The 12991-nt window shown below is 42.2% G+C and overlaps 1 protein-coding gene across 1 annotated transcript in view; it reads right to left on the reverse strand.

The window, feature by feature from the left end:
- Positions 1 to 1775: 1775 nt before the first annotated feature.
- gucy2g (guanylate cyclase 2g) overlaps positions 1776 to 12991 on the reverse strand; it is a gene marked incomplete at both ends in the record, with an annotated part of 30182 nt that continues 18966 nt past the window's right edge. The window contains 10 exons of the mRNA XM_079492016.1: positions 1776 to 1898; positions 2144 to 2235; positions 2789 to 2887; positions 3864 to 4038; positions 5640 to 5832; positions 8949 to 9089; positions 10018 to 10195; positions 10523 to 10678; positions 11780 to 11948; positions 12775 to 12846. Coding sequence (XP_079348142.1) covers positions 1776 to 1898; positions 2144 to 2235; positions 2789 to 2887; positions 3864 to 4038; positions 5640 to 5832; positions 8949 to 9089; positions 10018 to 10195; positions 10523 to 10678; positions 11780 to 11948; positions 12775 to 12846 — 1398 coding nt within the window. The remainder of the gene's footprint in view (positions 1899 to 2143; positions 2236 to 2788; positions 2888 to 3863; positions 4039 to 5639; positions 5833 to 8948; positions 9090 to 10017; positions 10196 to 10522; positions 10679 to 11779; positions 11949 to 12774; positions 12847 to 12991) is intronic.

Below are 12991 nucleotides of genomic sequence, written 5' to 3' on the forward strand. Positions count from 1 at the left end.
ACACGGCTTACGGGTATAAATTACGGGTGGTTTTAAACTCCACTGTCGCTTTCCCAAATGTGTGTGACCAAAATAGCAATTTAGGGGAAAGCGTGCCAACACGCCCATGACCACACCTCTAGGCGCAAATACCGGTGTCGGCAAAATAGATAGCGGGTGACGCTGGACGAAAATACCATTAAGGGACAGAGAAAGCTCCTATATTCGTAATTTTCGGGCAACGGCTGAATTGCGGGCCGCGCTGCGGGTAAAGGCTGCGACAAAATTGGAGCCCTGTATCTCAAGTTCAAGTACACAGACTTAGATGTACAGTACATGGGCAACTCATAATATAACAGTAATTAATACAATTCCGACGGTGTGCCCGCCCTGCACACACATGCACGTACGTAGGCGCGCGCGCGCGCGCGCGCGCGTGTGTGTGTGTGTGTGTGTGTGTGTGTGTGTGTGTGTGTGTGTGTGTGTGTGTGTGTGTGCACCCACCCTCATACTTCATTCCACCCCTGCATAAGTAAGTAAATGGTCTAGACACGCCACTAGAAGAGGTCTAGACGCCACTAGAAGAGGTGTAGAGGTTCTTTTGGCTAACTTTTGATGGCAGACCCCAAGAGGTTTGGTGCGGATCAGAGCAATGGTGCGCCTCGCATGTCTGCATGTTACGTTTGTGAAATCCACCGACAACCCACCCTCTAGGCCAGGGATTCTCAACGTTTTTGGCTGGGGACCCCCGGAAATGCTTTGGGGTCGCGAGACATGGCCAAAGCCTTTCCGGGGGTTTTCCCCTCCCCACCCCCAATACAAATCATAAATGAATACTGAAACCAGATATAATCATTAAGGAAAGTTTATGCATGTACTATGTAAACTCTTCATTTCCATTTTCCAGCCATTCATTAAAAAAATGATTAAAAAAATATATATATTTTTTTCTTTTAAAAAATAAATAAATTTGGGGACCCCTCAAAATAATTTGGCGACCCCCCGAGGGGTCGCGACCCACGGGTTGAGAACCCCTGCTCTAGGCCACCTGGGGGTTCTCAACGTTTTTGGCTGGGGACGCCCACGGAAATGCTTTGGCCATGTCTATTTTTGAAGAATCTTGAACATTTTGTGCAAATCTTTTAAAGCTATTTTTAAAGCTATTTTTAGATAGGCCAATACGGCCAAATAGGCTACATATAATTTCATAATTTCATTCACCAACTTATGTTCCCGGCTATTTCCAGAGCGAGACACCTATTGCGCATCCAAGCACAAAGGGACTCTATAGGATCTCTTCTCCACTAGTCCTCCCTCGTATTTCCGTCTAGTCTAAAAAAAATCGATTCGAATTAGAATCGCAATTCCGTTATGAACGATTCAAAATCGATTCATAATTTCCAAAAATCAAATTTTTTTAGATTTATTTTTCTGGTTACAGTTACAGGAGTTTTCACTACATGGTGTCTGTGATATGAAATGTAAGCTTACCCTAATCACAGTAAACATTATGTCTTCAGTCATTTTCAAGTTACTGTAGTCACTTCAGTTCAAGACTGGAGTAGATTGTGATGAAATCCTATGTATTGAATCGAGAATCATTTTGAATAGAAAATAGTTTTGAATCTAGTCATACCTTTTGCCATCCCATCATAGCTTTGTATCATAGTTGGCAACACTGGCATGAATGAACATACAGTAAGTAAAGTAAAACGGGGGTGGTATAATGAAGCCCTCTTGGTCCTTACACAGTATATTGAAGGATTTCAAACTAGATGACACACATCCAATTTGGGTCAAACACCACATACCTCTGATGGTGGTTTGAAGCAGTGGCCAGGAGGAGATCCATTGGCAAACACTGGGGGGTTGAAGCCTTGTTTGCTCAGTAGCCAGTACGTCTTTTGACTGCCTTTACCCTGATATGGACAAACCATAGACACACGCACACACACACACACACACACACACACACACACACACACACACACACACACACACACACACACACACACACACACACACACACACACACACACACACACACACACACACACACACACACACACACACACACACACACACACACACACACACACACCATCAAAACCCACTGTATATGCTGTACGTTTGATAGCTAGAATTATGATGAGTATCCAATCACCTTCATTTCAACCTCTCCTCTGTCCTCCATCTCAAACGATCCTACGCGAGTAAGAATGTCCGCGGTGTCCTGGGATATATGAATCTTCAGAGCTGGATAAAATAAACAGTTTGAACCAGTTGTATCAGTAAGAATAGTGTAGCTGAGATTATTCAAAAACAAGACCTATAAAGGCATGGCTTCCCTGTATGTTACTACTGTATGTGTGAACCAAGCGAGACAAATCACGATCTAATGTTCAATGGTGAAGCCTGTGTGCATAGTGTAGCCTGGAACAAATCTGCCACAGCAAATGTTTTGACGTTAAAAAAAAAGCCAAGATGTAAGTCAAAACGTAGGCCAAGACCCAAGGGCCTTGCTGTCTTTTATGATCAGACAGAGTTAACTTAGTTAAGAGCCAGGTAGAAGAAATTAGTTTTAAGTGAAGATTGGAAGACCGCTAAGGTGCGAGCAGACCCTGTCTTGTCTCACCGACCCTACAATTTGCACAAGTTGGTCCCGTGTCTCGTTTAGTCCTAACCTATCGTGTGTTAATTGATAGTAGTCAACCATGTGTCTGTGGCCACAACTTGAACCTCAATGAACTATTGCTATCCTTAGCGTGTGTTATTAATCACATTATTTGTGTGATCGTGTCAGACTCACGCAAGCTGTTGCTCTCCATCCGAGAAGCTGTGTTCACTGTGTCCCCGAATAGGCAGTAACGGGGCATAGTGCTGCCCACCACGCCAGCAGCCACGGGACCTACAGGGCATGAACAAAGCCATGCATGCATTCAAATTTAAATCAGTGGTTCTGAACCTTTTCAGGCCGTGACCCCCCAAAATAATATTTGAACAGAGTAAACATGTTGCACATTAAGCAAAACTGGGACCCCCCAAAAAAAATCATCTGGAGACTCGTCTGGTGTTCAACCGCCCCAAGTTCTCCCACACAACCATCCTTCTCCGTTCTCTACACTGGCTCCCCGTAGCGGCTCGCATCCAGTTAAAAACCCTGGTGTTAGCCTATAGGGCAGTGAAAGGAACAGCTCCTTCCTACCTCCGGGCTATGGTCGATGCCTACACCCCTGCCCGACCACTTCGGTCTGCCACCTCGGGGCGACTGATTGCCTCGTCACTCAAGGGTCCTTCTGGCCGATCCACACGGTCACGACTCTTTTCTGTTCTGGCCCCACAGTGGTGGAATGAACTTCCCACTGATGTTAGGACAGCAGAGTCACTGCCCATATTTCGCCGCAGGTTGAAAACCCACCTCTTCAGGAAACACTACCCTTCCTCTCTGCCTGACCTACTTGTTGTTAACTAGTTGTACGAACGCTTGTTTTCTATTGTTGTATTGTTTATTGGATCTTGTTTAGTCGATACACTTAATTGTTTTAGCTCATGCTCATTTGATTTAGCTATTTTGTCTCATCTGTTTAAGGAAATAGGTAGCTGATATATTGCACTTTTACCTTAGCGCTAGGTATACTCTTGGTTGCTTGTTTTTGCAGAAAATGCACTAAAGACTTCTGGTGATTAGTAGTTTTTGTTCCCTACCTATGTTGAATACACTTATTGTAAGTCGCTTTGGATAAAAGCGTCTGCTAAATGACTGTAATGTAATGTAATGTAATGTAATGGAGACACTCAGGTTGAGAAACCCCCCCAGACAAAAAAAGGAATCAATTGTCTATTGAAGACAAAGAATTATCTCTGACTCGATGTTTTGTACTTGCCTGAGTGTATTCCAATGCGTAGTGCCAGGCTCTCGTTGACCATGTGGGGAATTTTGAAGACCTTGATGGCAAACAGGAAATGCAGAGCCATTTTGGAGATCTCCACAGCATGCTTGAGGCCATTGCTGATAGGCAGACCACTAGCTACCATATACGCATCTCCAATCGTTTCCACCTGATTGGAGGATCAAATTAATGTTTATTTCAAACATTAAATAACGAAAGCACAAGAATACACAATGACGCAAAATAGTAATGCACAAGAATTATAATAGTAATTGTTTGGATTACCCCTGTTTTTTACAATTTTAAAATGAATTAAATCAGGTCTCTATCAACATTTTAAGATTCGTACCGTAATAATAAACGGAACAGTACTGAACTATACTGTACCATATTACCATTTATTTACCATAATACCTTCATTCAACACCTCTTCTCTTCTCTGTACTGTATCTCACAAACAATCCTAATATTTATTTTCTTAAACAGCTCTACTTTCTTTGATTTCATCATCAAAACCGTTCCACAGAGATCACCCCACAATATGGAATGCACACATGTTTTGTATGTAAATGTGTATGAACAAAGCTTTCTTTAAATGTTTTTCCTCTACACCTTTATACTGTCAGTAAAACACTTTTGAATGTTACTAGGAAGTCCAGTTCCTTTGTACATTGTTTGAGCAGTTTTGAACATAAACTTAAAACACTGAAATAGCATGTTTGTGTGTTCCGTAATGCTCAGTGGTGCTTTTTTTTGTAAGACTGACTAAACATTAGTAACTACACTAAAGTACAAGTACAAAAGTGTAAAAATAAAATAAAAATAAAAACTGAGTGGTTCAACTATACTTTTTGTGATAGTTACTTTACTGTACAGTACAGTTTTATTGTTAGTTGTACTTTATTGGTAATGGTTTAGTTATAGTGTTCAGTGTGAAAGGCCCTTGATAAGTTTAGGTCACCCAGCGGTATTGCAGCTGTTCATACCCCAAACAGACAGATATACATGGAGACATAGACATAGACATTTCTCCCTGGCTTTCAATCCCTCTTGAGTCCATCTTAGGTTTTGCTTTATCTTAGCTCTTTTGTGGTTTCCTTATTTGTTTTGCTTATTTTAACCTCTCATGCTTATATTTTTGTCAACATTTCTGATTGTGTTTTTCTCGTTTACATCCTGTGTTCTCCTGCCTGTCTATGTTTTGCCACTGATCTGTACAGCACTTTGGTTCAACCTTGGTTGTTTTGTGCTTTATAAATAAAGTTTGATTTGATTTGATTTGATAGACACATAGAGACAGAGCGCCGCAGTCCTGCCCCCTTTCAGAACGACGAGGGCACCAGAAGAGAATTTCCCATTCATTTTTCCATAGACGTTTCAAAAAGTATGTATTTAAAGACCTTTCAAACCTCGGACAAAGCCAATACAATTGAATACAAATCTATGTGAATGCGTCTATGTGAGTCCAATTGGTCCGTGTACTGGGGAGGGACGCTGGGTGGGGAGGGTGATATTGGTCATTGCACGGCTATGGGCAGGGATCGAGTGTTGGGCGGGAGGAGTAGAACGAAGGCCCTACTACTGTACGTACGTCCTCCCGGTGGGGGCTCCTCACTGGCAGGTGAGTCGCTAGGATACAACAACAGGAACTGTGTGTGGGGAGTAATTCATTGGCACGACTACATTGGGTAGAAATAATAAAATAAATATAATTGGCTACTCTAAAAATGTACCGTAATTTAAAAATGTAATCTGGCTCGCATTACGCACTTTGTAGACGTCGTACTGCTTGATGATGTCATCAAAGAGGCTGTAGAGCTCGTTGAGGAGCGTCACCACCTCCATGGCAGAGCTGATGGAGCACATGGAGGTGAAGCCCACAATGTCCGAGAAGAAGATGGTCACGTTGTCGTAGGTACGAGGCTCTACCGACTTCCCGGACATCAGTTGGTCTGCGATGTACCTGCAGACAATAGAACAGCAACATATGGCCCGGACGGCTGTCTAAGGCTGCTAAGCCTGACGGCGCGCTGCGGGTTCGAGTCCCGATCCCTACGACCTTTGCTGCGTGTCGCTCCCCATCTCTCTCTCTCCCCCCATAGTCAGGCTATACTGTACTTTACACTATCAAAAAAGACGCAAAAATATCTAAAGAGAGAGAAAAAAAAGGAGAGAGAACAGCAACATACCGGTAGTCATTTTTACTTGTCTATTTCTTCAACCCATTGAGACTTAAAGGCGTAGTGAAACGGAAATGGTGGACATTTTATTTTGAAGTTTCAGACGGTCTCAAGTTGAAACACCGCTATGAAGTTTCTGAACCAATCAGATCGTCGCATCCCTTCAGGGGATGGGATGGTAGCTAGGGACGGTAGCTATGCTGCGCAGGACAGCGTGTGGATGTTTGTTTACAAATCAGATAGTCGGCCAGCTTTACCAGTTTACTCTTATGTGGCTTATTTCTACCCTATAATGTTTTCAGATAAATTTTTTAGCGTGATGATTAAGTTGAAACCGAGTAATACACTCTCTGGATGTTATCTTGAATGGGAATAAAAACGGAAGATGTCTGTAATCAGTAGCAGCTGTGCAGCCTGTGCTGGACGGATGCGGAGATATGGGGAATTAAACGGGTGAGCTTAATTCTTATTGGCTTTTATCGCTGTGGGCCTCGACACGTCATCACGCAGCACGTTTTCATTTTCAGGAAGTAATACAAAAAAAATGTATGGACTTTTGATATAAAAACACACAAAAATGAGAATTTTCCCATTTTTTTGGCATCCATTGTTAGGTATGCCCATATGATGACCACGGATATGGTCTAAAAGTGTGAAAAACTTATTTTTCATTTCACTACACCTTTAAGGCTGATTCGACAAATGCCTTCTAAATCAGTACTTCTCGCAGTCATTTAAAAAAAACATCAAAAATGAAAATTTTTTTGAATGGGCAAACGCAAAAATAAAAAATTACACAGATGCTTTGCCGGTTGTTAAAACCGACATCACAAGAACCACACCGCCGTTTAGCCCACTGACTACAACTCACGGTATAGCCTACAGTGCTGCCGAATTCCCACTACTGATGTTTGACAAAGCCATTGGCTACTGTATATCATGGTAAAAATGGATGGAGGCATTTCTTTTCTCAAGTCTTGAAACATGTTGTGCAATGCATCTACTGTACATTGGATGGCAAAACAAGTGTTTTAACTGTGCCAATAATGTGATTGTTTACTGTTGTTTAGTGCCAGCTGCTAAGGTTAGCTACTACAGTATAAGGGCCGATTCATACTCCTATTTTACCGCTGTTTCGGCGCTGTAGTGCCGAAATGATTTCGGCTCGTCAGAAATTTTCAGTAGCACCGAAGAGCCAACTTTAGGACGGTACCCGCCCCCCCCGAACCTCAAATGACATCACATTGTAGGCTCTACAGCGCCGAACCGACTTTAAAATAGGAGTATGAATCGTGCCTAAGGGTGTGGAGTTGTAGGTAAAATCTTCTGCCAACATACAGTACAGTGTAGCTGGAAATAATCCCCGAAGACAACATTGATTTACGAACAAAATACAACCATCCATGATTTCTTTAACCACAGAATGAAGTTTAGCCAACATTGACTCAATTATTATATTATTGTTTTTGTGAATATGGAAACGATTCAATGTTTATTTACTGTACAATGCAGTATTTGGCCGTGCCTGTGAATAGACAATAATGCCTTTATGACAAATTAAACATTATATCTTTTTGGGTGGATTTCCATTCAGAAGACATCCATCACAACCAGTGGTCTACACAGATCGTATTAAATAGTTTTAATACCTGTGTTGATTTTTACTTAACTTCAACAACGGGTGAGGTTTATCCATATAATAATCATGGTTCTAGAGTTGTGCAGAACAGTTGCACCATATCGACAGTGGCGTGCACAGATAGACACTAGGGGGTGCTAGAGCACCCCCTGCCCTTTTGGCAATGTGCCCTTTTTTTTTTTTTGATTTTTCAAAAATAGCAGACCTACAAGCTCGTAGCGCGCCACTCGGTGGCGCGCTATGAGCTTGTAGATCTGCTATTGTTCAATAGCTAAAGCATAACATAATGCTAACACCAAAAGGGGTTCCCGCCCCAAAATGGATTAAGGCAACCGGCCGGTTCCACGCGCTGCACAAGGTGCCCTTTTTTAACTTGAGCACCTGCCCCTCTAAATGTCTGTGCACGCCACTGCATATCGATATGTACAGTTATAAACAGTATACTTAACAACAGAGTCCATGGAGGCCTTTGAGATAGATGGTGTCAGTGCTAATATACCAATCAGTGGCGTGCACAGATTGGTAGACCCCCTAGTCTAAGCAGGAAAGGGGCAGGGGGTGCTCTAGCACCCCCTAGTGCTAGAGCACCCCCTGCCCCTTTCCTTCGGGACAAATGTGCCCTTTTGAAAAAAGAAAAAACAAGGAGGGGGGGGGGGGGGGCTTTACAGTGTACACTGTACAGTATGTGGACCATGGTGACATTGATCAATTCTTAATAAAAAGCTTCTAATATATTATTTAGGCCCCAAAATCTATAAATCTCACACTATTAAAGGACCACTTCACCACTTTTCAACATCTCTTCATATAATTGGTCCTCACTAATGTTCATGATAAAACACCACCATTTTTTCCTACTCAGTCTGTGTCTCATAGGAGGGCTTTGGGCAGTTCGGACACCCGTCCACCAGTGACATCATCATTAGGCAGAACGATGGCTTCAACTTTTGCATTGCAACTTTTCAGGAAAAGAAAGCCTGCCGTTTCTATTAGCTTGGATTCACCATCGATGATGTCACTGGTGGACGGGTTTCTGAACTGCCCACAGCCTTCCTATGAGACACAGACTGAGTAGGAAAAAATTGTGGTATTTTATCATGAACATTAGTTAGGACCAATTATAGGAAGAGAAGTTGAAAAGTGGTGAAGTGGTCCATTAAGGCAACCGGCCGGTTCCACGCGCTGCACAAGGTGCCCTTTTTTTTCACTTGAGCACCTGCCCCTCTAAATGTCTGTGCACGCCACTGATACCAATGTTACCTTGGCAACATGCTAGAGAGAAGTTTGTCAGCTCGAGCCTTCTCTGCTGTAAGCTGATTGGTTCTTTCCTCCACAACCTCCTCCAGATGGTTTGCATATTTCTCCAACTTCTCTACCATGTTGTCCAGTATATTTACATGACTACATGTAAAATAAGGTACAAAATAAGGTCATAGCATTGTTTTAAAAGTTAGAAGATGATATACGTACGTATTAACTGAATGTTTACATACATCACAGAGAATTGTTTAACCCATTAACCGGCTGCCTGCCGAACACATGAACCTACTCTTTCTAACTGCTCAGCCAAACGCCAATTTCTCGTATTCGAATTGTTTAATCGCTTTTTGATCGGTTTCGATGGCTAGCTGATGTTGCTACCGCAAACTACTCTGAGACACAAAACACACAATGGCCGCGGCCATTTTGAAGATGCGCGTGCATCCACTTCCATTCTAAGCCCTGCGCTCCAAGCCCTGTATCTCAGAAACGACATTGAGGGGCAGTTTCTGGGCCAGACAAGCGTTTTCAACGGCCTGTAGCAGGCGCTGTGATACTCGCGGTCGGCTTTATCCACCATCGACCGAGAGAACAACAACCGGTGAAGACGCCACACACAGCAGTTTGTCACAGGAACATGGAATTACGGATATTTGGCTCTTCAAAGTAAGTGTTACGCGCGATAAAACCCTGGCAGTACGCGATCGAGGGATTTATTAATGCTAGCGGTAAATTTAAGACCTATTCTAAAAAAAAGGTCTTCTAAATCCTACGAGTTTTCTAAAAACCCTACGTTTCTATGTGAGTGGTTCTCAAACGTGTTAATCTCAAGGACCCCCAAAATGGATTCAGACATGGACCCTCATCTCAAAATATTTTGTTCCAGGGACCCCCAGAAGTAAAGAGAATTGAGTTAAAATGTTTCGCTTTAAAAAAAAAAACATATATTCAAAGATTTGCAAAGATTTCACGATTTTTCAAAAAAATAGCAGATCTACGAGCTCATGATCTTGTTATTTTATAAATAAAAATGATAATAATGATGAATGAAAAGCATTCTCCATCTGACCTGTCTGGACTGGACTCCTTCAGCTGTCTCCGTATAACGCTGAATGGTGGTCTTGTGTCGGGGCTCTCACTCCAGCAGACCTTCAGCAAGGCATTCAGTTTATCATCACACAGCTGGTCAGACAGCGTTGGTCGGATGGGAGCAGCCATGAGAGGGGTCTGCAGCTGTTTGATAATCTCTGTAGACAAACAGGTTCTTGTTTTTGTAATGAACGGCTGGACCACCACCACAATGAGCAACCTTCACATGCAATTTACAATTTATAATTTAGGCATTTAGCAGACGCTCTTAATCCAGAGCGACTTACATTAAGCAAGAACAAAAAGCATGGGAATACATCACATATATAAAAAGCATTTATCATGAAACATGCGTAAGCTAAGAACGTAACAGTGGAATATCTATATAATGAAACTATACATATAAACTATACATATATGCTATACTAAGCTATACATATGTACTATGACGTGCTATGACATGGTGATGTGTCATGCATGCTAACCTTTGGGCTCCAGGTTGAGGTCATGGTATGGGCCCGTCTCAGAACAGTAGATGAGTTCTCGCATGATGATGGCAAAGCTGAAGACGTCACCCTTGGGCGTCCCGTTAAATGGGATACATACCTGTCTCAGAAGCTCTGGAGCTGTCCAGTACATCTCTGGGACACAGTTATAGAAAACACTGACACTGAGACGACTCCCTGTTTAACTGAACTGCAAAGGAATTGTTGTATTGGAGTGATACAATTAATACATGCAAGGTTAATCTATGATATTGTGCTGTGTTGAACCATATGCGTTTCAGTATGTCCGTGCACAAATGTCATACCTGCATGTTTAGTCAATGTTTTGACCAGATTGCGACAGTATTGAGTTCACAAGTGCTGCCGCCATCTGGCAGAGTCGGGTTAGATCTTCTTCAGGTCTCAGTTAACTTCAGCCTAACACTGAATTTTCATTTTGTTTCACTTCATTATCGCCTGAATTGCCAGAACATTAATGGCGTGGATAGGGGCTGAATCCAGGCTTTAGCCAGGCTATACGAACCTTGAATAATGTTGCACCTTGAATAATGTCCTGCACCTTGAATAACGTCCTGCACCTCGAATAATGTCCTCATGTATAATGCACAGTACACAGTGGCTGCTATACTCACACACCTTATATATAATCTCAGGTACTACAGTACTAAAGCCCTTGGTTGAACAGCCTGTATGCCTAAATAAGCAAAGAGAAACCCAACGGCTGTGCCGTTTGTGAAACAAGCTTCTCTGAATTATCTGACACCCTTTATTTGTACTTTTTGTGGTAAAAGCGCTCACACTTTCTTCTTTCTTGATCTCCTTCCCCCCCCCTCCCCCCCCCCCCCCCCCCCCCCCCTCTCTTCTTCCCTTTCTTGTTTTTCTTGGAAAGAATTACACGATGGGAACTATGCACAAAAAACAGTTTCACCCACTTTTTTTACTAAAACTGTGATGTGACAATAAAGTTGATTCTGATTCTGATTAAGTTAACTTCAGATCAGCCTGGGCCGTGGCTCAGCGGTCCAGGCACCTTGGCTGGTAATCCAGTCTGGCAGTGTGGTGCGGCCTTTACTGCATGTCTTCCCCCCATCTCTCTCCCCCATTTCCTGTCAGCCTACTGTCTGTCCCTCCATAAAAAATATAAAATAAAGGCGAAAGCCACAAAAAAAAACATTACAAAAAAATTAAAAAGTTAACTTCAGATCAACTAATTAGTTTCCTAAGCATTTCACTGACCTTCATATTGGGGGTTCTCCTGGATGATGATTCTGGTCTTGGTCCCCTGTTTGAACTCCCACAGTCCGAAGCCAGACAGTTTAATCTGGAGCCGACTGTCCACCAGACAGGTCTTGGGCTTCAGGTTCCCATGGGACTTCAGGGTGCTCTTGTGAATGAAATCCATTCCCTTCATGCCGTATTATTGAATGGGTTAAAAGCTTGAATTGGTTCCAAATAGATATGCACGATATAATTGGTAGCGTATGGAAATTGGCCATATGGGCCATAAAAATGCCATATCGTATCGAATGGCATATCGAAATGAAAATAATCCTGATTATTTTCACCGATATTATAATAATAATGTGACAATTTCTTTGTACTCGCAGAGCAGCCAGTCTGCCTGTCTCTGTTAGTGGGGAGGGGGGCTTACCCCCCTACTTTCATCTACTTTCACCAGCAAAACTTTTCAACAAATTTTAAGCACTGAGTTCAATATAATAATGCAATATATCGTTATCGGCCGATATGACCCTGCAAATAATCAGAGATCGGATATCGGTCATCATTTAAATATCGTGCATCTCTAGTTCCACATACCATGCGTTTTAGTAATAGGCATGAACTAAGTCCAGAGTGAAAGTGTACTCTTACTAAGTATTACTAAAGTGTAGTAATACTGTATAGTTATATACAGACCAGTATATACTGTATACAGTATGTTTTTAATTATTGGTGAGAATAATCTGCCACAGCCACTTGCAGGTTCAAGAGAACTTTATTAGCAACTTTGAAAGAATTTTGCTGTTGCTCTTAATAAACTTGCAAGTGGCAGTGTGTGGGTATCTCACCTATTGTTTTGTCGCCTACGCACCTGCTTTTAACAGCAACTGGGTGTGCAGAAGTCTTTCTTTGTTAATATATGATTATTAAAATACAGGGAAATGTCTGTGAAAGTGAAGATGTAATAGCTGAAATAGATGAAAGTGTTTTTCTGATATAAATGAGCTCACATTGACGATGTCATAGGCAAAAGACAGTTTAAACATCCAATCCAGTTCAATGTCTGTAGACTTCAAAACGTCCTACAAAAAAAGGAAAACAGGGCGGGGGGGGGGGGTTGGTGCAGAGAACACAGAGAAGTCAGATCAAATTATGAATAATCTGTCAATCATTCTATGGTAGTCATTATTGTATATTTCTGCTGTCGTGAAGAAACCACCTAAGTCC

The sequence above is a fragment of the Electrona antarctica genome, assembly GCF_951216825.1.
Source record: "Electrona antarctica genome assembly, chromosome: 22".
Lineage (NCBI taxonomy): Eukaryota > Metazoa > Chordata > Actinopteri > Myctophiformes > Myctophidae > Electrona > Electrona antarctica.